General features: G+C 63.9%; 1 protein-coding gene across 1 annotated transcript in view; it reads left to right on the top strand.

The window, feature by feature from the left end:
• The window catches only part of ADGRD1 (adhesion G protein-coupled receptor D1), a 123939-nt gene that overhangs the window by 87856 nt on the left and 10816 nt on the right, over window positions 1-25267 (top strand). The window contains 7 exon segments of the mRNA XM_058281207.1: window positions 702-775; window positions 2200-2323; window positions 10766-10869; window positions 11674-11797; window positions 15193-15346; window positions 20649-20715; window positions 22628-22694. Of these exon segments, the coding sequence (XP_058137190.1) occupies window positions 702-775; window positions 2200-2323; window positions 10766-10869; window positions 11674-11797; window positions 15193-15346; window positions 20649-20715; window positions 22628-22694 (714 nt within the window).

The following is a 25267-nucleotide window of genomic DNA, read 5'->3' as shown; positions in this document are numbered from 1 at the left end:
CTCTTAACTTGTTTTCTTGAGGTGTTCACATGGTCCCGTCCCTGGGTGTCGCTCCTTTCACCCGGGCAGGCAGGTGTGTCGCTCCTCTCGCCCGGGCTGGCAGGTGTGTCGCTCCTCTCGCCCGGGCAGGCAGGTGTGTCACCGCTCTCGCCTGAGCTGGCAGGTGTGCCATTCCTCTCGCCTAGGCTGGCAGGTGTGTCACCGCTCTCGCCTGGGCTGGCAGGTGTGCCATTCCTTTCGCCTGGGCAGGCAGGTGTGTCGCTCTTCTCCCCTGGGCTGGCATCACCTGGGCTGGCAGGTGTGCCGTTCCTCTCACCTGGGCAGGCAGGTGTGTCGTTCCTCTCACCTGGACAAGCAGGTGTGTCGTTCCTCTCGCCTGGGCTGGCAGGTGTGTCACCGCTCTCACCTGGGCTGGAGGTGTGCCATTCCTCTCACCTGGGCAGGCAGGTGTGTCACTCTTCTCACCTGGGCTGGCAGGTGTGCATGCTGCTCACCGCTGTGAATGCAAAAAGCAGGGTCTGCAGGTGGGGAGAGGGGAGTGTGGCGTGGGCAAGGGGAGGGCAGGAGGAGAGGGAGAGGTGGGGTCATAGGTGCCCTCGCGCTGCGGGCTGTGGCGCTGCGCCTCGCCCCGCCTCCTGGGCTGAGCTCGCCGGCTCCAGGGCTGGCTTGGCCTCAGGACGCCGTGTTTCCTTTGCTTCCAGACTCCTCGCCAGTCCCTCGAGGCCACCAACGAGAGCAACCGAGTGCTCCTCTACTGCGCCTTCCTGGACTTCAGGTGCCGGGGCCGGCGCGAGGACGGGCGCGGGAAGCGGGAGGGGTGTGGGGCTCGCCCGCCCTGCGCCAGGCGCCACGCCCGGGCCAGGGCCCCGCGGCAGTCTGCAGGAGCGCCTTACCCGTGCCCGCGTGCTCCCTGCGGGTGGGGTTAGTGTCCTGCCAGGCCCTGCGACATGGAGGTGAGGCTGGGGGCCCTGCGGCGGCATCGTCCAGCCGCGCAGGCGTGGCCTCAGGAGGAAGCAGGAGACCCCTGCTGTGCACACAGCTACACAAGCACACATGCGCACGCAGGCACCTACATGTACGCACACTCGCATACGTACACCCGCAAACGACACATCCACGCACGTCTATTCACATCACACATACGTGGACAGCACACACAAACACGCATGCCCACCTCGATGCAGATGCTTGCACATGTGTGTGTGCGTGTGTGTCTCACAACACGCACACTCCCCACGGGGGCGGGGAGGGCGGGGCCCCTGGGAGCAGCAGTGGGCGCAGGCTCTGCCCTGGAGCGGGTGACGCACACGGCCCTGGCTGTGCCATCTGCTCCCTGCCGGGGCCCTGCCGCCCTCGCCCTCGGGCCACCGTCCCCACACTCCCTGCGCAGCTCGGGGCGCTACCGCCGCCCCTCTGCCCCCAGGCACCTGTGCTGACCTTGCCCACCCCCGGCCCTGCGGTCTCGGGGGTCCAAGGTAATGCAGAGCGGTCACCCAGCCCCGGCCCCACACCCTCGGGGACGTCTGTGTCCCCTGGGCTGAGACTCAGACACTCCTAGCCTCCTTCACGGGCGCCGGCGGGCGGATGCAGGCCGGCTTGGCACCCGGCGAGCCGGATGGCGCCGCTGCTCCACACCTGCCAGGCGTCGTGGTCACACTGGTAGAAAGCAGCGGCAGCCGAGCCTCCGGTCCCTCCAGCCTCGCGCCGCTGCCGCTGTTCTAGCGCGTGGCAATGAGCACAGAGCGCGCAGAGAGCGGATGTGCAGGCGTCCTGGTCATAGCGCATTTATTCACATCCCCCCTGGTGGACTCTAGGTCCCTTCAGAATTTCCACTTGTATCCCATCGTTTGATAAAGATCCTCAGCCTGTGTCCTCAAGCCTGTCGCGGAGACCCCCGAGCGGGCAGGGCCGGTTGCGGGACGCGTGCGTTCACGGTTTTATTTCATGTGGTCCAGTTGCTTTTCCAAGTGGTTGCGCCAAAGCAGCCACGGCCTGTCCACTCTCAGGCCTCCCTGCCCGCCGGGGAGGGAGGCGCGGGCAGGGCTGCTTCCACCCGCATCTCCCCGTGGCCGGCGGCCCTGCATCCTTTCTCAGCACCCTGCCACGGCGGGCGAGGGTGCCCACGGCAGGCGAGGCTCCCAGGTGGGCGAGGGTGCCCACGGCGGGCGAGGCCCCCGCTGACCCCCCTCCTGCCCTCAGCTCCGGACACGGCGTCTGGTCGGACCAGGGCTGCGCCCTCGTGGAGGGGAACCTGAGCGCTTCCGTATGCCGCTGCACCCACCTCACCAACTTCGCCATCCTGATGCAGGTGGTCCCGCTGGAGGTAAGAGCAGGACCTGCCCCTGAGGCCCTGTGGCGGGGCCTGCGGGCGGACGGGGCTAGAGCCACAGCCAGCGGACAGGTGCCGCGGCGGCCACAGCCCCGCGTGGCCGAGGACCGCGCCCCCTCCCTGGCCCTGCGGGACAGGGCGGCCTTTGCTGCGGATTTCGAGGCAACACGTGCGGAGCCATGGGAGGCGGCGCGGCCTGGGGCTGCCCGGCAGAGCCGGCGCTGCATGGGGAGGTGGACGGGTGCAGCTCCCGCGCCTCGGGTGGCCCCACTCGCGGGACACGGGGAGGGCAAACAGCTATTTGCGTATTTCCAAAAAGCACAAACAAGGCTCTTTCTTTTTAATCCAGTCGTGGAATTGGCGCCGACACTATGCCTTAGCCTAGAGCCCCGTTGCCCAGCCCGCCACCCTGTGCCCCCAGCTCCCCAGGTGCGACCGGAGTGGGGCCCGTGCCGCCCCCGGCCCAGCTCGGACGAGCGTCAAGGGGGGAAGGCAGCGCCCCCTGGGGACGGGCGCCGGCCTGCGCCTGCCGCAGCCGTCAGGGAGGTTTCTGCGCCTGGAGGGAGGGCGGGGTACTCGGGGAAACAGGGGCCTGTGGACCCGGCTGTCTGCCAGCAGGCCCTGCGCCCCCACGGGGCCCCGGCCTTAGACCGCGCAGCGGAGAGCTCTGTGCAGGCAGGCGGGACCCCGTGTCCCCTGGAGGGCACCAGCGAGCAGCGCCCCTCTACCTGGACACCCTTCTCTCAACTCCCTCCCCCTCCCACTTCTGTCCAGAAGCCCCAACTGGACTTAGTTTTTCCAAGGTCAGGGCCCTGCACCCTGCGCTGTGAGCCTCGCGTGCTCAGGAGACGAGCGGCACCACGGCCAGCAGCTAGGAGAGGAGAGCGCAGCGCGCACCGCCAGGCGGAGAGCGAGCCGCCGGGCTGCCTTTGCGTCCACCACGGGAACAAGCAGGGGTGCCACAAGGCCCACCCACCCCTTCTGTCCATCCTGTCCTTTCCCTCCTGCTCCGCCCATCTCATCCCATCTCCCTTGTCCTTTCCACCCCGTTCCGTCCAGTCAGGAAGACAGGAAGGCGGCCGGGGGTCTCCACGGCCCCTGCAGGTGCTTCTGGGGCGCAGAAACCCTGGACCTGCATGAGCCGGGGCTTGGCCTGGCCCGGGACCCACCAACCAGGGACCCAGGCGAGCGCAGGACCGCAGGGCCAGGAGCCAAGGGCACTGCTGCCCCTGGGTGACGGCTCGGGCCTGGCCTCGAGCGCAGACTCACAGAGGAGGGGCTGTCGTGCTCAGGGCCTCGGGACACCCGGGGTCACACGAGGGGGCGGGCTCGCGCCCTGCTCTCCACGGCGCAAAGCTCAGGCTGCAGACCCCGACCTGGGCAAGACGAGCCCGTCCTCCCCGGCGGGGGTCTCCTGGTGGGCGGGAGCCGGGAGAGGGTCGTCACACCTCCCACGGGATGTGCTGTCTGTGTGCGCGGTGGGGGAGGGCGGAGGCTCACCCGGGAAGTCAAAACTTCGGGGCCACAGGCCCTCGGGCTGTCGACCCCACCCCAAAGCTGCCACCCTCGGCAGCTGGCGCCAGATCCAGGCCCTCAGCGGTGGCTTCCCCGGGCGCACAGCCCCTTCCTCACCACCAGCAGCGCCGACTCCAGGTGGTCTAAAGTTATCCACACTGACAACGAGCATTTTCACGAACATTCCAAAAACCAGGGCAGAGCGCACAGTCGACACCGAGTCTGTGGCACAGTTAGAGTCACCCCAAAACCAGCCGACTTCCCTGAAGCCCGAGGCTGCCTGGGACCCTGAGCTCTCGGGACGGCCCCTGCGGGTCGCATGGGGGTCCCCGAGACCGCCAACCCTGCCCCCCTCTGCGGGTCCTGAGAACTCCACCCCCCGACCCCATGGGTCCCCAAGAGTTCCACCTCCACCCCCCACAGGTCCCCAAGAGCGCCACCCCCACCCCCCACGGGTCCCCAAGAGCTCCACCCCCCCACCCCACAGGTCCCCAAGAGCTCCACCTCCACCCCCCGCGGGTCCCCGAGAGCTCCACCCCCACCCCCCACGGGTCCCCGAGAGCTCCACCCCCCCCCCACCCCGCGGGTCCCCAAGAGCTCCACCCCCCACCCCGCGGGTCCCCGAGAGCTCCACCCATCCGCCCTCTCTCTTTAGGTCCGAGCTCTGCCCCCCACCCCTCCCTCTGCAGCTCTCCGAGAGCTCCACAACCCCCCCTGCCCTGCCCCTCCCCGCCGCCTTCTCCAGCTCCTCCTGGAGGCCACTCTCTCCTGAGCCGGCCCTTTGTGAGGAACCTGTGTCCGCTGGAGATGGGATTTGAGTGGATTTCTCTGAAGTGAGTGGTTTTCTCTAAATGGCCTCACTTGTTCACATAAATACATGATTTTTAAGAAAAGGTATGGCATTATGATACACAGAAAAATAGACACACTTGTCATAAATTGGAAATGACTGTGATTGAGCTTGTTTCCTGGTTCCTACAATTGCATATTTTATTGTGTTCGCCGTGTCTGACATTGGGGTGCAGCCTACTGATGGCGAGGCACTTTAGTTGGCAGCATTTTTCTTCTTCTCACTTTTTCTTCCTTGTCTCTTTGCAAACATAAAATAATGGCACAACATGCAGTCAGTGGCGTGCTAGATTCAAAGTGACAGCGGCCGGAAGGCAGCGGTGGAAGGCGTGTGTCGGCCGCGCTCCGCGATGGCCTCTGCGTTCCTCCTGTGTGCGCGCACCTCGCCCAGGTTGGCCCTGAGCTGCCACAGGGATGCCCGCTGACCGAGGAGGTGGCTTTGGATGAGCAATTTACTGATACCGCCTGTGTACACAGCTCGCTGCCAGCTCTGGGGTACACAAAGAATAAGATGGGGAAACGGATGTGGCTCAAGCAATTGGGCTCCTGTCTACCATGTAGGAGGTCCAGGGGTCGATGCCCAGGGCCTCCTGGTAAGGGCATGCTGGCCCACGCAGAGTGCCAGCCCATGCGGGAACATGGCCCCACGCAGGAGTGCCCCCATGCGTGGGAATGCTGCCCCACACGGGAAAGCCGCCCCGTGCAGGAGTGCCAGCTGGCGCAGCAAGATGACACAACAAGAGACACAGAGGACAGACAATAGGAAGATGTAGCAGAACAGGATGCTGAGGTGGCCCAAGAGAGTAATTGCCTCTTTCCCACTCCAGAAGGTCTCAGGATCAGTTCCCGGAGCCGCCTAATGAGAATACAAGTAGACACAGAAGAACATCCAGCAAATGGACACAGAGAGCAGACCACGGGGGGAACGAGGAAATAAATACATCTTAAAAAATTTTTTTTAATTAAAAAAAAAGAATAAGAGTGGGTTATCTGCCTGGCTTTGGCCTAAAGGGCTTCGCATGGTTAGAACTTACTCAGAGACGTGTGAGCGGCTCAGGTATCACAGCCCCGTCCCTGCGTGGCTGCAGCAGAGACATTGCACATCGCTGTCACTCAGAGCGATGGCTATGCTTTCTGTGCTTATTTCTTTCATCACAGTCTTTCTTGTTCCCTCCCACTCTCCTCCATTCACTCTGTCCTTCCATCCACCCACTCATCGGTCATCTGTTATTCATTTTTCCATCCATTTACCTATCATCTGTCCATCCATCCATTTATCTACCTCTCCTCTATTGTCGATCATCTATCCATCCAGCTATGCAATCACCTATCATCTGTCTGTCCAGCCATTTATTTGCCGTCTTCTCTCTATTCTGTCTATCCTATCTGCCTATTGATCTCTTTCTCTCTTGTTTGTAGTTAAAAAACAAGCAGTAAAGAGCACTGAGTGAAAAGGAGCTTCTCACCCCCAGCTCCTCGTTTCCTTATTCTGCTCCCCGAGACCACTGCTGAGGGTGACTCCTCGTCTCCTTCCAGAAAGATCCTCTCGCTTCCCAGCAGAAGCACCTGCACTCTTACACAGATGCCAGCTCCCGCGAGCAGCGCCTGTGCCTTCTTCTTGCGATCTGGTTCCCCCGGAACACTGGTCCTCCCGTTTTCCCCATTTTTTCCAGCTGTGGCGGGGAGCCGGGGCCTGGGGGTGTTCGTCCGTCACCTGCTGGGGCCACTGGGGAGCTCCCAGCTCAGCACTGCGCGATCTTGTTCACACTTCTCTGCAGTGAATTTCTGGGAGATGGATTGCTGGACAAAGGAAATGAGAATTTTAATTTCGAGAGGCATTGCCACGCTGCTCTCGGGAGATGTTATACCAATTTACACCGCTGCCAGCAGCGGCGAGAGGGGCATGGACTTGAAACGTCAGTTGCAGCGGCACGAGTGCATCTCTAGGGCCTTCTCCTTCCCTGAGCCGTGACTTCTTCGAACCAGGGAGCTGGCCCTGGGCCGACCTCAGTAACCCGAGCCCAGGGCTGTCACTGGTCAGCTGGGGGGGCAGCCCCTGGGCTCAGGCAGCAGCTGTTTAGCCTCCAGGAGGAACCCCGGCTCGCCGTTCTTCACTCGGGTAGAGTGATCTCCACGTTCACTGCAGCAGTGAGAGCTCAGGAGCGCAGGAGCGTGAGGAGGAGGAGCGGGGAGGGAGACGTGCCTTCGGGGCTCACTGCGCAGTGCGCCCCAACGACGTGCTGTGACACAGCTGGAAAGGGCGTCGCCGGAACAAGAGACCAGAGGTGGGCCGCGCCCGCCAGGACGCAGCAGCGAGGGCCTGCGTCCCTGCAAGGAGGATCCTGCGTCAGTAATGCGAGCGCCCGCCAATGGCGTGGCCCGTCGTGGATGCGAGCAGCCTTGGGGGGCTCGGGAGGACTGCGCAGCTCCCGCGTGCAGAGAACGGCGGTTCCTCCACCTCCCTCCCCCCCCCCCCCCCCCCCCCCCCCCCGGTCAGGACGCCCCAGGAAGCCCGTGTGGCGGCCACAGCGCAGGCTGTCTTCACACCAGCCGTGCGGGGCCATTTCTAAGGCGCAGTTAGGTGAGGAGAGCAGGGTAGAGTAAGCCACAGGCAGCCCTGCGCATGCCGCGCCGTGTGCGTGATCGTGTCCCGGTGGGGGAGCCCGATGAGGTGGGGAGACCCTGGACTCAAACCCTGCCCTGCGCTCTTCAGCCCCAGGTGGGGCCACGGGACATTACACATGGACGCATGGGCGCGCTTGGCCGCCGGGAGGCAGTGCGGGCCGGGCCTGCGCAGGGGCTGTAGGCGCTCTTCTGGGCACGCGAGGCCGTAGCTGTGGGCCCGACACAGGCCGGGGCTGGGAAAGCGTTCGCAGGGAGGCGCGGCTCCTGAGTGGCAGGAACTCCAGCGTCCTTCTCCCGACGGCGGAAGCTTCTAGAGACAGTGGCAGCCCCCTGCCCCACACAGGCCCAGGGTGGCCACAGCCGAGGGGCAGGGGCCGGAGGCTGCGCCCAGGAGCCCTGCACGGGACCCCCCTTTCCCTTCAGGCAGAAGATGGGCCTGGGGTGTGGAGCCCAGGGCAGCAGGCGGGCCACCGAGGCGGCCCCCGCCAGCGCCCTCGCAGGTTTAAACAGATGTTTAAACGGTGGTCGGTTTCCAAGTCCAGATGCGTTACTAGACTTGGATTTCCAGCTCTTTTTTTTTTTTTAACAACAAAGGTAGGAGACCTGCTGCACGAGCTGGAAGCAGGCTGGCCGGGCTGGCAGACGGGGCGCGGGGCTCAGCGTCCTGCTCGTGGCCAGTCCCCTGCAAAGCCCTGCTCCCCTCCCATCAGCACGTGGACGCCTTTGTCGTCGTGCTGCTACCGCAGGACGGGCTCTTCCCAGCAGACGGGCCCGCCGGCCGCGCCACAAAGGACAGCGTGTCCGTTGGTCAGGAGGTAGTTCCTTGTGCGTGCTCAAGCCAGGAACTGAGCAGCTCTTCCCCAGACTGGCTCAAAGTGAGAGCGGGAGCTAGGGTTCTTACAGAGGGAAAAGGAAAAGTTAACAAAGAAGTGATGCCGTAGCGCTGCGGGGCGGGGACATGCGATTCCCAGCCCAGCATCGTCTCAGGCACAGCCAACCCCACCTCTATCTCGGCAGCCGATGACGCGCGGCTTAGATGTAGCTCTGCGGCGCCAGGCCTTCCCACTCCTGTCTCAGACAACCGCTCACGGCCATTGCGCTTTTTGTCTCTGGGGAAAGTTACAGTTCGCACACTCCGTGTTTTGCTTTGAGACGTGATCTTATTCCTGCGAGCAAAGCTGAGGAGGTCGGTTAATACCCTTCAGGGAACCGAGTGCAGGGAGGAAACTTGTGAAACTAGATGACGAGAAAACCAGCCCAGTTAGCATAGGGTTTCCAGAGCTGCTTATGAGGACGTGGCAGCGAGCGCCTTCTCCACCTGTCAGAGGAGGGAAGGGAGAAAGCAGCCGCTCGGGCAAGTGCCAGCCGCCGCAGAGCACAGGGTGATGGGGAGCCCGGGGTGCAGCGGCACCAAGGGCACCAAGCGCCCGCCCTCCCTCGTCTGCCCGCGGCCATCCAGGAGCACAGCCTCCTCCTAGGAGCACAGCCTCCTCCCAGGAGCACAGCCTCCGTCCAGGAGCACAGCCTCCTCCCAGGAGCACAGCCTCCTCCCAGGAGCACAGCCTCCTCCTAGGAGCACAGCCTCCTCCCAGGAGCACAGCCTCCGTCCAGAAGCACAGCCTCCTCCTAGGAGCACAGCCTCCTCCCAGGAGCACAGCCTCCTCCCCCTGTAAACACAGCTGGCGCTTGCGGAACGCGTCCCATCGTGGGGGTCGCCTCCGCGCCCGCCCGCCGCCCTTCCTCCTGCACCTGCCCACGGCGGCTTCCTCTGCGGGGAGGACCTGGGGGTTGCAGGCTTTTCCCCCACAGGCAGCGGCGTCCCGGCATGTTCCTCCCTGCCCCTGTTTGTGAGCGGTCGCCCCAGCAGGCGCAGGCTGCCAGGCGGGACGCACCTGTGCTTCTTCGCTCACCTTAGGGCCACGTTCACCGAGGCCTACCTTGGTGCCGGTGGTGTCTGCGTTGTCTCACTGCAGTTGCACAGGGCAGGAATCTTTAGCCATTTCACAGGTGAAGAGCCTGCGGGTCAGAGAGGGCAGTGATGCTCAGAGCCCCAGGGCCGAGAACAAGGAGCCAGGGTGCCGACCTGGGGCTTTTCTGCACTAAAGCCTTTCCTTGTCACTGCTCTGTGACTCTCAGCGACGTCCCAGGGCAGGGCCGCTGGCCTCGGCAGCTCACCTGTGCCTGCCCCCGCCCCGTGAGGCCCCTTGGGAGTGCTGGTCACGTGGTCTCTCGGGGTCCTGCGCTCCGCGGGCCCCCCACCCCCACCGCGAAGCCCAGCGCCCGGCTTGGGCAGAGATGGAGGTCACAGGTGACGAGTGAGGTCACAGGGGCCAGTCAGGCCACCCAGGCCGCGTGCCCCCGCCTCGGGGCGCTCAGCTGGAGTCCGGGCTCTCCCCGGCGCCTGCACTCGGGGTGCTGGCCTGGGACACCCCACCCGGGAACCCCTGCTGTCTCCCGCCTTCCTTCTCCCAAGCTGGGGCAGGGAGCAGTGCAGCCTCTGCCACGCCGCGCCTCCGTGGCACGCAGACCAGGCGTGGGACAGCTGCAGGTGAGGAGCTCGCGTCTGCACCCCGAAGTGAGGGCCCATGGCCAGCTTCCGGGCCTGGCTGCCCCTGGCTCTGGGCTACGCGAGGGCTGGTGTGGCCTGCAGCCCCCCTTGGCCCCTCTGAGGGGACTGTCGCCTGAGGAAGGCTGTGGCCTGGGGCTCCTGGTGAGCGGGGGAGACGCCAGCCGGCGGCGCGCAGTGGGCCTTGTGCAGGAGGCCAGCAGCCCTCGCCGTGGCTCCCAGGCTCTGGGCAGGCCGCTCAGGCTGGGGCCCATGGGGGACCTGCCGTTGACACGCTAGCCCGCACTGTTCACCGAGCTACAGCAACACTCTGCTGTGGTTTAGATGGCGCCGGGGCGCAACCGGCGCTGGCTCGCAGTCTCCAGCGCGCTCGTTTAGGAGCTGCTTCCTGACCCTGTGAGCACCACCAGTGGCTGCCCCGCCCCCCCAAAGCCCGTCCAGGCACCCGCCTACCTCAGGGCCGCCCGCCCCCAGGGCCCCTGGTCCAGGCCGCTCCCCCCCCAGCCCCGTCCAGGCCCCTGACCAGTCCCCTGACCAGCCCCCACAACCCCCAGCCCCCCAGCCAGCCCCCAGCCAGCCCCCTGTCCAGCCTCTGGCCCAGCTCCCTTGCCAACCCCCAGCTCAGCCCCCGCAAGCCCGGCCCAGACTCTCCCAGTGCCCTGTCCAGCCCCCATCCAGCCCCCCAGCCAGCCCCTGTGCAACCCCCATCTGGCCCCCCGTCCAGGCCCCCAGCCCCCCATGCAGCCCCCATCCAGCCCCCTAGCCCCTGTGCAGCCCCCGTGTAGCCCCCCATCCAGCCTCCCGGTCCAGACCCCCTGTCCCCTGCGCAGCCCCCCCCCCCTCCAGACCCCGCCTCGCTAATTCTCTCCTCTGCCCCGCAGCTCGCGCGTGGACACCAGGTGGCGCTCTCGTCCATCAGCTACGTGGGCTGCTCGCTGTCCGTGCTCTGCCTGGCCGCCACGCTGGCCACCTTCGCCATCCTCTCGTGAGCACGCTGCGGGCCCGGGAGGGCGACTGCCCTGGGGACGCGTCGGGCGCTGGGTGCATGCAGTTGGGGCCCTGCGCAGGTGTCTGGTTGACGGCGGCAACTTCCCTCGCTGTTCGGGGTCAGGGAGCTGGAGGGGCGGATGTCCTCGCGGTGTCCCCACCTGGGTCTCCCCAGGCCCTCGGCCGCCAGGCGAGGCTGCGACCAGCCGCTCCTCACCCGACGGCGTCCCCCCAGGCTCAGCGGGGGCAGGGCCGGGGACTTTCCCAGGCCCACTTGCCGGACCCGAGGGTCTGGCCAGAGCTCCAGGGCCTGGCGGGGGGCCCAGGGGCAGGCCTTGGTGGGTTCCTCGGGAGGAGGGGGGCCGACCCGGGAAGGGGGGCCTGGGGGGGGCAGGCTCAAATGGGGGGCCCCAGCCCCTGCTCTGGATGTTCCTCCCGATCCCCTCGTGGGGCCTCGGCTGCGGCTCAGCGGGCAGCGCTGAGGGTGACAGGTGCAGCCTGGGGCCCCCGAGGGCCGGGCTGGGTGGCAGTGCAGACGGCGTGAGGGCAGAGCCTCCGCGCAGCGATCAGCGGGTAGAGGAGGGGGCGCTTGTCGTGGGTGGTCAGAAAGCGCTTGGGAGGCGTCTTGAGCTGGGCACGAGGAGCCGCCCCCCGCTGGTGCGAGAGCCCGGGCGGCGCGAGACGGCGGCCAGAGAAGCTGACGAGGCGGAGGGCCGGGCGCGCCGAGGCGGGGCCCTGCGGGAGCTCGGGCGGCGGCAGCACGGCCTCCGGGCACCAGCCCTCACGCCTCCCTGTGCCGCAGCTCCGTCAGCAGCGTCCGGAACCAGCGCCACCACATCCACGCCAACCTGTCGCTGGCCGTGCTGCTGGCCCAAGTGCTGCTGCTGGTCAGCTTCCACTCCAGCCCGGCTCGGTGAGTAGGCACCGCCCGCCGCCCGCCGTCCGCCCCCGCCCGCGGTCCTCCCGCACCACGGGGACCTGGCGCTGCCCGTCGGCGCGCCCTGGGGCTCAGGCCGCCCGCCCAGTAGTGGCCGGGGCCTGCAGCTCCTCAGCCACACCCGGCTCGCAGGTCCCGGGCAGGCTGGCGGCCACTGCGCATCCTGGCCTCGCCACGGCCCGTCTGCCACGCGCTCCCAGCTGGTTTTGTCTTCATGGCGGTGAAGGTTACATAACGCGAAGGCTGCGTTGCGTCAGCAGTTAGCAGCATCTGCACCGTGTCCAAAGCCGGGCACCCGCCACCTCCATCCAAGTGCAGCACGTTGCCCTCGCCCTGAAGGAAACGCACGCACCGGGCAGCGCAGGACTCTTGACCCAACCCGCTGCCGCCATTTCTCTCCCCGCACACAGGGTTCTGCCGTCTCTGTACCCCCGCGGGGTGGGGGGCCAGCACCAGAGTCCCCAGCGGGCAGGCGAGCTGAACGCATGGGACGGACCCTACCGCCCGCCCGTGCAGGGCAGCAGCTGCGTGGCCGCAGCACAGCAGGCATGGTACCGGGCACGGCGGCCCCAGTGCCCACGGACAGGCACACAGAGGCACTCGCCGGGGGTGGCGGACCGGGGCCTGGCAACGCAGATCTGCCCTGTGCCTGCGCCTGCAGTGCCCCAGGGTGGAGCCCACCAACAGAGGCATGCAGCGAGACCCCCGGTGCCCACCTGGGTGGGGGGATGCCTGGGGCCCAGGATGTCTTGGTGTGCACACCGGTCAGCGGCTGCGGCGGGAAGCACCCAGGCCTGGGCTGCCATGGGCAGCTGTGAGAAGAGAAACAGAGGCTGGAACGGTCCACGCCCAAGGGTGACCTGGGGGCGTCGCAGCAGCCGCCACTCCACGCCCTCCGCCGCCGTGGCTCCTTCTGTCCTTGCACTCCCCGGGGGCGCCGCCGAGCCCCCACGCACCTCAGGGACGACGGCCCCAGGGTCCAATGACCAGGCGCTTCCCCAGCCCCAGAGCCCCGTGTCCCCCAAGGGCAGCCAGACTTGGCCCCAGCACCAGCTCCACGGTCCGTGCTGCAGCCACGTCCACAGAGCGACCGAGGGGAGACCAAGCGGGGGTGGCGACGTGGAGAGCAGCCCCCAGGGCCCGGCCCCTCCATCGCGCCCGGCACTGAGCGCGCAGCCCGAGCCGAGCCGGCCGTGGCCAGGGGAGGGAGCAGCAGCTCAGCGCTGGGTGGGCGCGCTGGCTCGGCGCAGGAGGCTTCCAGGAAGCCCGCGACGCCACAGCGGGCAGAGGCGGGTCATCGACCACGAGACCACGTGGGGGCTGCCACCAGGGCCCGTTTAACAAGCTGACCTCTGGGGGAAGGAGGTGAAGGCGGCCCGAGCGCACCCCCTCCTCGCCCACGGGTGGCGCACCCGGAGCCCAGGGCGGCCCGCGCCTTCCCGAGGGCGGCGGAGGCGGCCGTGCCCCACACGAGGGCGGAGGGGCCCCTGGCGCCGCAGGCTCCCGCCCGGCCGACGAGCGGCGCTGGCGCCTCGTGACCCAAGGGCGGGGGCTGAGCGCCGAGCCAGGCCGGCCTCCGGGAGCCACGGGGAGGCGCCCTGCTGCTGCTGCGGCCCCGCGGCAGCCTCTGAACGGGCGCAGCCTGCGACGGCCCCGGCCCGGACCCCGCGCCTGTCCTGGGCGCTGCCGAGAGGGGCCCCTCCTCCCCTGCGGGCCCCCCTCACGGGCCCCGGTCCAGGACGGTTCGAGGCGGCACTGGGCACGCAGCGGGCGGCTGCAGGCACGGGCCGGCCTCGCGCTGTCCTGGAGGGTGCCCTCGAGCTCCACGTGGAGCATCAGAACGAGCTTCTCGAGTGCCGTGGGGCCCTGCGCCCGGGCGACCATCGAGCGTCAGGGCACGAGGCTGCTTGTCCAGCGGGGCTGTGGGCAGCGGGGCCTGGGTGCCGCAGCGGGAGGGGCTCCGGGCTCCCACCACCCGCGGGGCTGACACCCGGGAAAGGGCTCCTGCTGGCCCTCCCGAGGGGCGTGCCCACTGGCGGCAGCTCTGCGGCCTGGGGGGCTGTGGTGGCCAGTGTCATCACGCCTGTGGGCTGGGAAGGGCCTGCCCCCCAGGAACGGGGACGGCTGGTCCTGGGAAGGGGCCCGGAGGAGCGGCTGGCAGGGGCGATAGGAGGCCCGGGACCCCATCTCGACTCCAGGGTACTGCGGCAAGGAGGCTGTCACGCAGGAGCCTGTGCGTCCATGAACTCTGGAAGTGCAGCTGGGCGCGGCCGTAGGGCCAGGTCTGCCCGGGTTCCCTCTTTTACGCGTCCCCCTGGTCTCCCGTTCCCTGAACCTTCCTTCCAGAGCCTGCGGGCGAGGACCCCACGGAGAGCCGAGGACGCTCCCAAGGCCCCCGCGCCCCCGAGGTCATGTGCAGGATCCTCGGGCGCCAAGAGTTTAAAGAACAGGGTGCCAGCCAGGCGGCTGCGTGTCGGGGTGCCAGCCAGGTGGCTATGTGTTGGGGTGCCAGCCAGGCGGCTGCCGTGTTGGGGTGCCAGCCAGGCAGCTGTGCATCGGGGTGCCAGCCAGGCGGCTGCGTGTCAGGGTGCCAGCCAGGTGGCTGCCGTGTGGGGGTACCAGCCAGGCGGCTGTGCACCGGGGTGCCAGCCAGACGGCTGCGTGTCGGGGTGCCAGCCAGGTGGCTATGTGTTGGGGTGCCAGCCAGGCGGCTGCGTGTCAGGGTGCCAGCCAGGTGGCTGCCGTGTGGGGGTACCAGCCAGGTTTGCTGCCGTGTTGGGGGGCCAGCCAGGCAGCTGGGTGTCGGGGTACCAGCCAGGCGGCTGCGTGTCGGGGTGCCAGCCAGGTGGCTGCGTGTTGGGGTACCTGCCAGCTTGCTCTTGTGCTGAGCACAGACCTCTCCCTGCCTGCCAGTGGGAAACGGGGTGTCCCTCTGGATGCCAAGCCCAGAGCCTGTGGGAACTAGCTCTGGGGAGACCTTGTGCATCTGCCCGTCGCTGCTGCTGAGGGAGCCGCCGTGCTGGTAACTGCGCAGCTGGCCGCTCCTCCAGGCGGACCAGCCCACCTGCTTCCCGGCCTCGGCGTCCACCGCCTGGCTCCTCCCGCACTCTTCCTGGTGGGCTGCGTGCCCACATCCGCTTGGAGTGGACCTGCCGGGTTGTGCGCTGAGCCGGTCCTGCTGCTCACGGCCGGCCTGACTCCTCACCCTCTGCTAAGCCGGTCACTGTGCCTGGGGACGCAGGGCTGAGTGGCCCATTTGGGCAGGTCCCTTGCACTGAGAGTGGGGCAGCGGTTTCCTGGGAAGAAGAGGGCCCCAAGAGATGGCGCTGGGAGGCACACGCAGCCCCGCACCCTTCGGGCTGACGCTGCCTTTTCTCTGCGCAGGTGCCGTGCCGGGCGCTGGCCGTGCTGCTGCACTACTTCCTCCTGAGCACCTTCGCCTGGATGCTGGTGGAAGGCCTGCACCTCTACAGCATGGTGGTCAAGGTCTTTGCGTCCGAGGACAGCAAGCACCTCTTCTACTACGGCGTGGGGTGGGGTAGGTCGGCTTGCTCCGTCCCTGCCAGTGCACGGGGTGGGGCGGCGAGAGCTCCCTTGGTCAACAGATAGCAAAAGTGCCCTCGGGAAACTTCTTCCAGCCTTCTTGACCTGGTTTGTTCATCTGGGCCATCTTCTCAAAGAACCAACTTCTGGCTTTATCACTTTTCTCTATTGCTTTCTTATTACCAGTTTCATTAATTTTTGCTCTAATTTTTATTTTTCTTCTACTTGTTTTAGGTTTAGATTGCTCTTATTTTGCCGGTGTTTTAAGGTGAAAGGTTAGGTTATTGATTTTAGATCTTTTTTCTTTCATGGAGGCAAATTTATGGTTACTGCTTTTCCTCCAAATACTGCTTGAGCTGCATCCTTTAACTCTTGCTATGCTGTGTTTTCATTTGCATTCAACTCACAGTATTTTCTAATTTCCATTTTGATTTCTTCTCTGACTCATTGGTTTTTTAGAAGTGTGTTGTTTAATTTCCCTGTATTTGTGAATTCCTCAATTTTTTCCTGTTATTGATTTTTAATTTCATTCCATTTTGGTCAATTTACTTTTTATGATTTGTCATTTTAATATTTATTGAGCTTTGCATTTGTGGCCTAGCATCTGGTGTATCCTGGATAATGTTCCCTGTGCGCTTGAGAACAACATCACTCTGCTGCCACGGGGTGGAGTGTTCCACAGATGTTTAGAGTGTTGTCCACGTCTTCCATCTTCTCAGCCTTGGTCTAGTTCTACCCATTATTGAAAGTGCTGCCCTGGAGTCTCCTGCTAGATTGATGACTTGCTGACTTGCTTGTTTATCCCTTCAGTTCTGTCGGGTTTCACTTCGTGACTTTTGGTACTCTGTTGTTAGGTGCATGTATGTTTATAAGTGTTATGTCTTCCTGATGGATTAACCCTTTTGTCAGTATAAAATGTTTCTCTTTATCTCTAGTAGCATTTTTAAAGTCTTTTTTTGTCTGATTTTAGTATAACCCACTTCCACTTTCTTGTGGTTGCTGTTAGCGTGGTATTTCTTTATCCCTCCTTTTGCTTTCAAGTCATTTGTATCTTTGACTCTAAAGGGCATATTCTATAGGTATATAAAAATATAGTTAGATCTTGTGGGTTTTTTCAAAAAAAATCAAGCCTGAAAATCTCTGCCTTTTGATTGGCTAATATAACATTTAAGATTATTATTGGTATAGTTAAATTCACATCAGCCATTTTACCATTTTATGGATGTTGCATGTATTTTCTCTTCCTCTATTCCTCCTTACTGTTTTTTTCTTGTATTAATATTTTTTAGCATAACATTTAAGTTCCTTTAATAATTTTTACACTATTTTTCCATTTTTTTTTATAGTATTCACTCTGGGGTTTACCATATACATCTGAATTTATTAGAATCAGCTTCAGATTTATACTAAATTACAATGGATATAGAAATGTTATTTTTATATAGTTTTATTCTTTCTCCCACTTTTTGGTGATTTTATTGTTATATATACATATATATTAATGTACATACTACAACCCAACAATACATTGTTGTAATTACTTATTTAATCTTATATTTTTAAAGAAGCTGAGAGAAGAAAGGAGAGCAAGTATTTTTATAGGGCTTGTTATATTAACCTTCATTTGCTCCTTTGGACTTGAGTTTCCATCTGGCACATCCTTACTCCAGTATGGCTTTGTTCCCACCTATCTCCTCTATTCTGTTTTTTGAGAAAAATATGACCTTTCTATAAGTTCAACAATGCAATTATATATGTGTTGTTTTATACCATTGCTTTTAGAATCAGGTAAGGGGGAAAAGGAGCAATATCCATTTTGTAGTCGTCTATGTTTGCGTAATTTCCTTTAGTGGTGCTCTTGGTTTGTGTGGGTGTGAGTTTTCACATTACTCTCTGGGGTCACATGCTTCCAGCCTGAAGAACTCCCTTTAGTGTTTCTTGAAGGCAGATGTGCTAGCATCAAATTTTCTCAGTTTTTCCATATTTGGAAATGTCTTTTTTTCACCTTCATTTTGAATGATAGTTTTGCTAGATATAAAATTCATTGGTTGACATTTTTTCTTTCAGTCCTTTGAACACGTCACCTTGCTGTCTTCTGGCTCAACTGTTTTTTCATGAGAAGTCAGCTCCTAATCTTTTTGGGCCCTTTGTCCATGAAGAGATGTTATCTCTTTCAAGATTTTCTCTGCCCTTTTAACATTTTACTCTGATATACCTGGGTATAGCTTTCTTTGTACTTATCTTACCTGGAGTTGATTGAGCTTCTTGGATGTGTAAATTGGTGTTTTCCATCACATCTGGGATTTTTCAGCCATTATTTCTTCATTTTTTTCTCCTTTCTCTCGTCTTTCTCATACTCCCTTGATGGTGTTCAGAGTTCTCTGAGGCACTATGCATTTTTCTCTATTATTTTCTTCCCGTGTTATCCAGCTGGCATATATTGTCTTTATCAATCTATCTTTAAGTTCCCTGATTATTTCTTCTGCAAGTTTAAATCTATTCAGCCCCTCTAGTGATTTTCCATTTTAGTTGTACTTTTCAACTCCAGAGTTTCCTTTATAGATATATAATTTCTCTCTTTCTTAATGTCCTCTATTCATGGGACATAGTCATCATGCCTTCCCTTACTTCTTTAAGCAGGCTTCCTTTAGTGCTTTGAGCTGCTTTTGAGGCTTCATCTGTTAAGTTGGACACCTGAGCCCTCTCTCAGGCAATTCTGTTGCCTGCTTTCTTACCTGTGCATGGCTACACTTCCTGGTTTCTTCAAGGGTCTTGTTGATGTTGCCACGCTTGGCACTTTAGATAATACCATATAGCAACTCAGCTCTTGATCCCAATCCCCTGCCTCTGTCTGCTGGTCTCTGCAGCCACTGGCTGTACTGCTTAGTGGACCCCTCTCCCTTGCAGCGTGAGCCTGGGAAGGCACCGCACCTCGGAGTGGTTGGTCCCTGTTGGTTTTTGCCATCGCTCTGCTAAGCTGTCTGCAGATGTGGTGGCTCAATGGTCTGCTCTAAGCCACTGCAGCCCCTTGGTGGGCTAGTTCAAGGCCATCTCTGGGGTGTGTTCTGACAGCAGGAGGGCTCCTCATAGCTGCCTCTCCCCCTGCTTCTCTGAAGAACCCGCTGGCATCGGCGCTACCCGCTGCTCTCACGGAGCTACCAGGCCCCTCCTCACTGCCGTCTCGACAGCGGCATTGCTTCCCTGCGGGTAGAAGGTCCCCGAGCTCAGTGCAGTGGGAGTTCTCCTGGGGAGAGCTCGTGGCTCTGTTCTAAGGCCTGCCTCGCCCTTGGGCAAAGCTGGGAGCCATGGTTCTGGAGCTGGGTGGGGGCAGCAGCCCACTCCTCTTGGACTGACTCCAGCCTGACGAGCAGGGTGCTGGGGGGGGGAGCCTCGGATATCAGAGCAGGGCAAGGCCCACCATGTGCGCTGCCACGACGCGAACGCCAAGCAGCCCGAGGGCCACCGACCAGGGTGGCCAGCTGCCAGTAGCAACCTCACCCCCTCCCCCTCCCCCTCCCCCTCCTCCCCTTCCCCTCCCCGTCTTCCCCTCCCCCTCCCCCTCCTCCCCTTCCCCTCCCCGTCTTCCCCTCCCCCTTTCCCTCCTCCCCTCCCCCTCCTCCCTCCCCCTCCTCCCCTCCCCTCCCCCTCCTCCCCTCCCTCCTCCTCCCCTCCCCCTCCTCCCCTCCCCTCCCTCCTCCTCCCCTCCCCCTCCCCTCCTCCCCTTCCCCTCCCCGTCTTCCCCTCCCCCTTTCCCTCCTCCCCTCCCCCTCCTCCCTCGCTCCCTCCAGCTGCACATCTCAGCCCACGGAGCCCCCGCCGTGGACAGAGAAACCACCACACATTCTGGCTGCGCTTCTTCCCTGCCAGCCCCTTATTCTAGGAGTACGAGACCTCATTTCCGCATCAGGAGCAGCCTCCCTTGAAGGTTCTCTGGGGGAGCAGCTCAGGGCAGCGGGCGCTGGCCGGCGCGTCCCTCCTGCCCCCGGCCTCCTCTGCAGGGGCAGTGGGCTGCTCGGCTCAGTGCCGAGGCCTGGACCCATGGAGGCTGCTTCGCTCTCCCCCAGCGGGGAGGGGGCTGTTTCAGCCTCAGGGCCGGATCTGTAGCGGGCTCAGAGCCCCGCACGTGTGGACGTGGAGCACGTCTCAGGACGGCCCTGGAGGGCCGAGCCCGGGAGGCGCCGTGTGCCGTCCTCTGAGATCCGGGAGCTCATGAGCGAACGGAGCCTCCGAGCGTGGGGAGGTTAGAAACGGGCTCCTCTGGCAGGGCCGCAGCTCCAGAGGCCTTCGGAGGGCGCTGGGCGCCGGGGACGCGGGGCCCGGGCGTTCCGTCCCCGTCGCCCTGGTGCTGCCTGCGCCCCCTCAGCCTGGCCAACGCCGGCCCATTCTGCTCTGGATGGGGCCATGTGGCGTCTAGAGCAGCGCGCTCAGGTCAGGCTAGTCAGCTCTTCAAAGCGATGAGTCAAAGCCACGAGCCCGGTGGTCCTCAGGGCACATTGAGGAAACGAGGCATGCAGCGGGTGGGGCATCCTGGGCGCTGGCAGCGGCCGTCCACAAACAAATAGCACTGGCTTCACCTGAGAGTGGTCTCCAGTGAGAGCAGTGCGCCCAGAGCGGCTCGAGCACAGCGGGAGTGCTGGCTCGAAAACACGGGCAGCTCGACGTCCAGTGGGCCCGGCTCCCGCCTGCCAGGCTGCCCTGCTGCCTGGGCCCTGCCCGGCCTGCCCTCCCCTGCCCTGCCCGGCCTGCCCTCCCCTGCCCTGCCCTCCCCTGCCCAGTTCTGCTCTGCCCTGCCTGACCCTATCCTGCCCAGCTCTGCCCTTCCCTGTTCTGCCCTCCCTTGCTCTGTCCTGCCCTGTCCTGCCCTGCCCTGCCGTTCTGCCTGCCCTGCTCCATCTCGGCGCTGCAGGCACCCCGTGTGTCAGAGGCCACCTGCACTCCCGCCCACTCCCTCGCCCCCGGAAGCACAGTGGAAAGAGAACCCTCCCAGACAGTTTCACTGAGGCCTCACCGTCCAGAACCACAAACCCATTCCTGACCAGTTGCATGGCCAGGGGAGCGGTTCCCCATCCGGTCCTGGTCACCTGCCGAGCCGTGCCGCCGTTCCCGCTCAGCGGTGCCCCCCGCCTCACTGGGCGTTGGTCTTGGCGTGGCCGCCCTTGGCCCTGTGTGTGTGACGGCCGCTTGGGCGGGACGTTCTCGGAGGACAGTCTGTTCTGCAGCAGCACCAAGCACAGATGGACCAACGGACGGAAGGGACTGGACGCAGCAGCTTGACGCTCTGCTCTGGCTTCCCGCAGGCCTCCCTCTCCTGATCTGCATCGTCTCGGTGGCGGCTGCCGTGGACAGCTACGGGACAAGTAACAAGTACGTGAGGCTCCTGCTGCGCGTCTGGGCCGGGAGGCCGCGGGGGAGGCCGCGGGGGCGGCTCGGAGCCCCTGGGGGCGGGCGCTGCACTGGGTGCATCTCCCGGAGCTGATCACGCAGCCTGCCGCCATGCAGAGCAGCGCAGCCGCGGAGACAGCCTCCGCCGGGAGCCCCAGCCGGCACACTGGGCGTCCCTCTTGTGGACCTTTGCCCCCTTCTGGGTGGTCAGTGCCTGGGACACAACAACTGCCCGAGAACCTCCGGCCGCGGCCTGTGGACGCAACTGTGCGGGCCCCGGCAGCCCAGGTGGACTGAGGGTCCCAGGCCCCGGGTGCGGGGACAGGAACCAGGCAGCCAAGACCTGCCTCCACTCTGAAAGCACAGCGGGCAGCATGTGGGGGTGTCAGGGTGAGGAAGGCCGGCGCGGGGGCCAGGTGCATTTCCAGCTCCAGGACCGTCATCAAAGGCCCCGCTCAGGCCGTCAGGAAGGGGCTTCCGCTGCCCGGGAGCTGCGGCCCCCGGGGTGCCCACGGCATGGGGAGGGCGTGGGGCGCTGGGGGGAGGGAGGCGGAGCACTGCCTGCTGGATGCGGGGACCCCCAGCACCTGGAGCCTAAGGATTCCCACCTTGACGACGCGCGGCGCGCCGAGCCATGGGGAGCGGGGCTGGGGCTCGAGCCTGGCCTGGCCGGGGTCCAGCGCCTCCTTTACCGTGGAGTTCAGAGGCTGAGGCGCCACTGGAAGGGGAGGGCCCTTTTCAGAGCCCTCGGGCGCCCTAGGGGCCGGCCCGGACATCCTGCGCGGTCCCCTGGAGCAGGAGCCTGAGGGGGAGGCAACCCCGGGAGGGCGCGGGGCTCCTGGGGTTCCTGGGGGCGCGGGCGGCAGTGGGCCCCTGCTCGGGACGTGGCGGGCGCACACACACGGCAAGCGCTGGGAGCCTCCACGATGCCCATTGGGCCGCATCCCCGGAGAGCACTGCCTCCTCTCTGCTCCCGGCGCCTGCCCAGGAAGGACAGCGGGGGCCGCCCTGGCCGGGAGCTCAGGGACGGGCCCGCGGCCTCAGCTTCCTCATCTCAGGCCGGGAGGAGTCCCAGGGCTGCTGTGAGAGCCAGGGGGGGACACGCACGTGGCTCGGAGGTCATGTGGCGGGAGGCTGTTAAGGGGACAGGGAAGGAGGGAGGAGCCCCCCGAGACGCCCACCCAGGTCAGTGAGGACCATGGCCCCCGGCTGCCCGGACCCCACCCCTGTGCTCGGGACCCCAGGGCTGCCTGGACCCCGCCCATGAGCCCAGACCCGCAGCTGGGTCCCTGGCCGTTCTGGGCACTCTGAGAGTGGGCGTGTGGGGAGCGGGTACTTGCTGGGTCCTGGGGTCCCGGCAGGGTCTGGGGGGCATCCCCATCCTTAGCTGCCCACTGCGGCCCCGGTGAGGCTTCGCCAGGAGGGCGGAGCCTGGCCACGACCTGCCAGCCCTGTCCCCATGGCGGCCAGCCTGCGGGCGGAGCTGCCTTACCGCTGCCCAGCAGGTGGCAGTGACCCGAGCTCCGCCACGCACCTGGCCACCGCGCCCGAGCCCCGGCAGGCGCCCGTGGGCTGGTGTTCGATGCCCTGGAGGAAGCGTCTGTGGCGACACTTGCCTCGTGTTTTCCTGGTAGAGGGAGGCTCCGCCTGGGTTCTGGCTCCCCTCGGGCTCGGGCGTCCCCCTCCTCCGGGCCCCTGCAGAGCCCCCGCTTCCCTGAGCCAGTGTCGCCTGGCAAGGCCGTCCTGAGAGCGAGGGGCAGCCCCGGGCCCACGCGTGTGCTGGAGCCAGGGCCCCACCCGCCGCACCCCGCCCCGGCCCGTCGGGGCACTGGCCGCTCAGGCCCTCCGGCCGGGTGCCCGCGGCCGCGCGCTGACACTCTGCTTCCCCCCGCAGCTGCTGGCTGTCCCTGGGGAGCGGCGCCGTCTGGGCCTTCGTGGCCCCCGCCCTGCTGGTGATCGTGGTACGTGCCCGCGGCCGAGGGGGCGGGCTGGGGGGGCGCAGGAGCCGACCCCAGGCGTCCTCAGCCGGCGGCGTCACGGCCCCCGCTGCTCGGGATGCGGCCCGGCCCGGGCGTGCAGGAGCGGGTCCCCACGCCTGCCGGGCCCCGAGAGCCAGGGGTCAGCTCTGGTGTGTGCTCTGACACGGGAGCCGTCGGCCTCACATCCGGGCTCCGACTCCGTTTCACGGGCCCCTCCCCACTGGCCGTCCTGGTGCCCGTTGTCGGGGCGGCTGCGGGGGCCCCAGCGCGGCCTCTGCCATGAGCAGCCTCCCAAGGGGTCTACAGGGGAGCCCAGGGCCGCACCCCAAGAAGGCTCCTACCGAGAGCCTCTTTCCAGTGAAAGCCAGTTCCAGGGGGGAGGCCGCGCCCTGTCCACTACTGGGTGGGCGGCGTGCGTGTGGCCGTCCCCGGCGGAGGAGGCGCTGCCTCCACGGGCGGGCGGGTGCCTTGTGGTGGGAGGCCACAGCACGAGGAGCGCCACCATGCCCGAAGCGCTGGTTCAAGAGCAGGTAGGGCCGTCCCACGCAGGCGCAACGGCAGGGCGGGCGCTCGGGCCACAGCCGCGCTGCCTCATTTTCTCCATCCACCGGGTGGAAAACTAAACCAGGCTCCAAAAGATCAAGACGAATCAGGAGCGGGACCGTGAAAGGAACCCTCAGGGCAGGTTTTCAAAAACAGCTTTTGATGGGATGAGAGGTTTTTAAAAGTTGGGAGTCCCGCCCAGTGAAAGAGCAGATGAGCTGAGCGCGCCACGCCGCCACGCGGCGCCAGCGTCCTGAGGAGGGGCAGGTGGCTCCGCCACCCCCTGGCGCCCGCCACGAGCAACCCCTGCGGTTCTAACGGGGAGATGCTGTGCCGATTACGTGCCCACGCGGTCCCCGCAGACCCGCTGCCCCAGCGCATCTTGGGTCCATGGTGGACCGTGGGTGCTGCGCAGCCGGGAGCGCAGCACGGCCGGCCTGCCCTCGGGCACTTTCCTGGCGTGCTGGGCGCGTTCCTCTCCAGCCGCTGTCCCCACGTGGCTGGACCTGAGCCCTTGTGGGTGTCACTGAGGGGACCCCGAGCTCCTTTCCTCCAGACCCCAAGGTCACTGCTGAGATTCTCACCGGAAACTGGTTTTGCCTCGCCTTTTAATTTTTAATCATGTAAAATTGAAAACAGCTGCATATTTTAATTTCAGTACTGAGCAGACATGGTTTAGAAATGTAGGAGAAAGGTCTAGAAGATCCACAGTGGAAACTCTCTGCCCACGCCTCTCTTTTCCCTGGTTCTCACCCACCTGCCCTCCACAAACACGTACCGGATCTGGTGTGCGCACGGACCTGGGGATTTTCAGAGCTAAGCAAACAGAGCTACATTCACCCTGTGCCCACTTACCCCGTGCATCTGCCTTCGTCTGCCGCACCGCAGCCCCAGAAGGTTGCGCAGAGTGGACGAGCCTCGTAGCCCCTAACCCGCCGCTGTGGACCGTCCCTGACCTCCTGTGTCACCAGCTGGGCTGCAGCCTTTGCCAGCTGAGCCTCCAGTGCATCCTCGCCCCTGAAAAGCAGGGAAATGGAAAGCAGGAGAAAAACATAAATTAACCCTGGGGATTAACCAAAGACCCACGAGCCAGAAAAGCATTATTCCAGAAAAGTTACGGAATCTTAGTGAAGAGCCGCATTTGCGCCTGGGGCTCCTGCCCTCACCCCCTGCCAGCTGGAGGCAAGAAAGTGCTCGCCAGGCAATCATCCAACATCAGCTTCAGTTAAGAGATCAGCTGTGCTCAGAGCGCAGTAAACAGCAATTGTCGGGGATTGAAATTTTAATTATGAATGACCTCAATTCCTTAAAGCAGTAATAACTATACGTGAGTAGCCTCCCTTCTCACTGGTGGAGCTGGATGTGCAGCCACTGCGTTAAAAACCCACAGCAGCCGCGGGTAACGCGACAAGCTGGCGAGGAGGCCAGGTGGTGAGGGCGCCGGGCAGCGCGGCATGCTGGGAGGTACATGGTGGCCTTGCTTCATCTCCCCTTGACCTTGGGGACTTCTGTGATCCTCAGGGTACAGCAGGAGACAGGCAACTGAGGGGTTCAGAATTTGCACACGGCCTCAGAGACCCCGGCCACACCCCGAAGTCCTTGTAGCAAGGGAAGCTGGAGGGTCCTCAGGGCCCCCTGCCCCCATCTGCTCCAAGCAGCCCCCAGCTCAGCGCAGGGAGAGACCCCTCGGCGCCCAGCCCCAGCAAGCCCGAGGCCTTCCGGCAAGCTCCTGGCACGGAGAGCTGTGGCCAGAAGAGGGGGTCCCCCTGCCGTGGTTTCGGCAGGTCACATGACCAGAGGCCTGGGGGTGGGCAGAAGTGAGTGCCGGGCGCGGTGCTTTACGACAACCTATTTGCAGGAATTATTATCCCCCCCCAAAAAAAATGGGGAGCCCTTCCTCCGTGGTGCCTGGGTCCCACGGCCAGTGCTCTGCCTGGGTTTTTCAGGTGGCGACGCATGTGGCCGGGGTTTTCCCAGGGCCGCACGTGGACGTGGGCCCTGAGGTCCGCCTT

Source organism: Dasypus novemcinctus, chromosome 19 (genome assembly GCF_030445035.2).
Source record: "Dasypus novemcinctus isolate mDasNov1 chromosome 19, mDasNov1.1.hap2, whole genome shotgun sequence".
Taxonomy (NCBI): domain Eukaryota; kingdom Metazoa; phylum Chordata; class Mammalia; order Cingulata; family Dasypodidae; genus Dasypus; species Dasypus novemcinctus.
The sequence above is the reverse complement of the archived record's forward strand: the minus strand, read 5'-3'. Positions and strand labels throughout refer to the sequence as shown.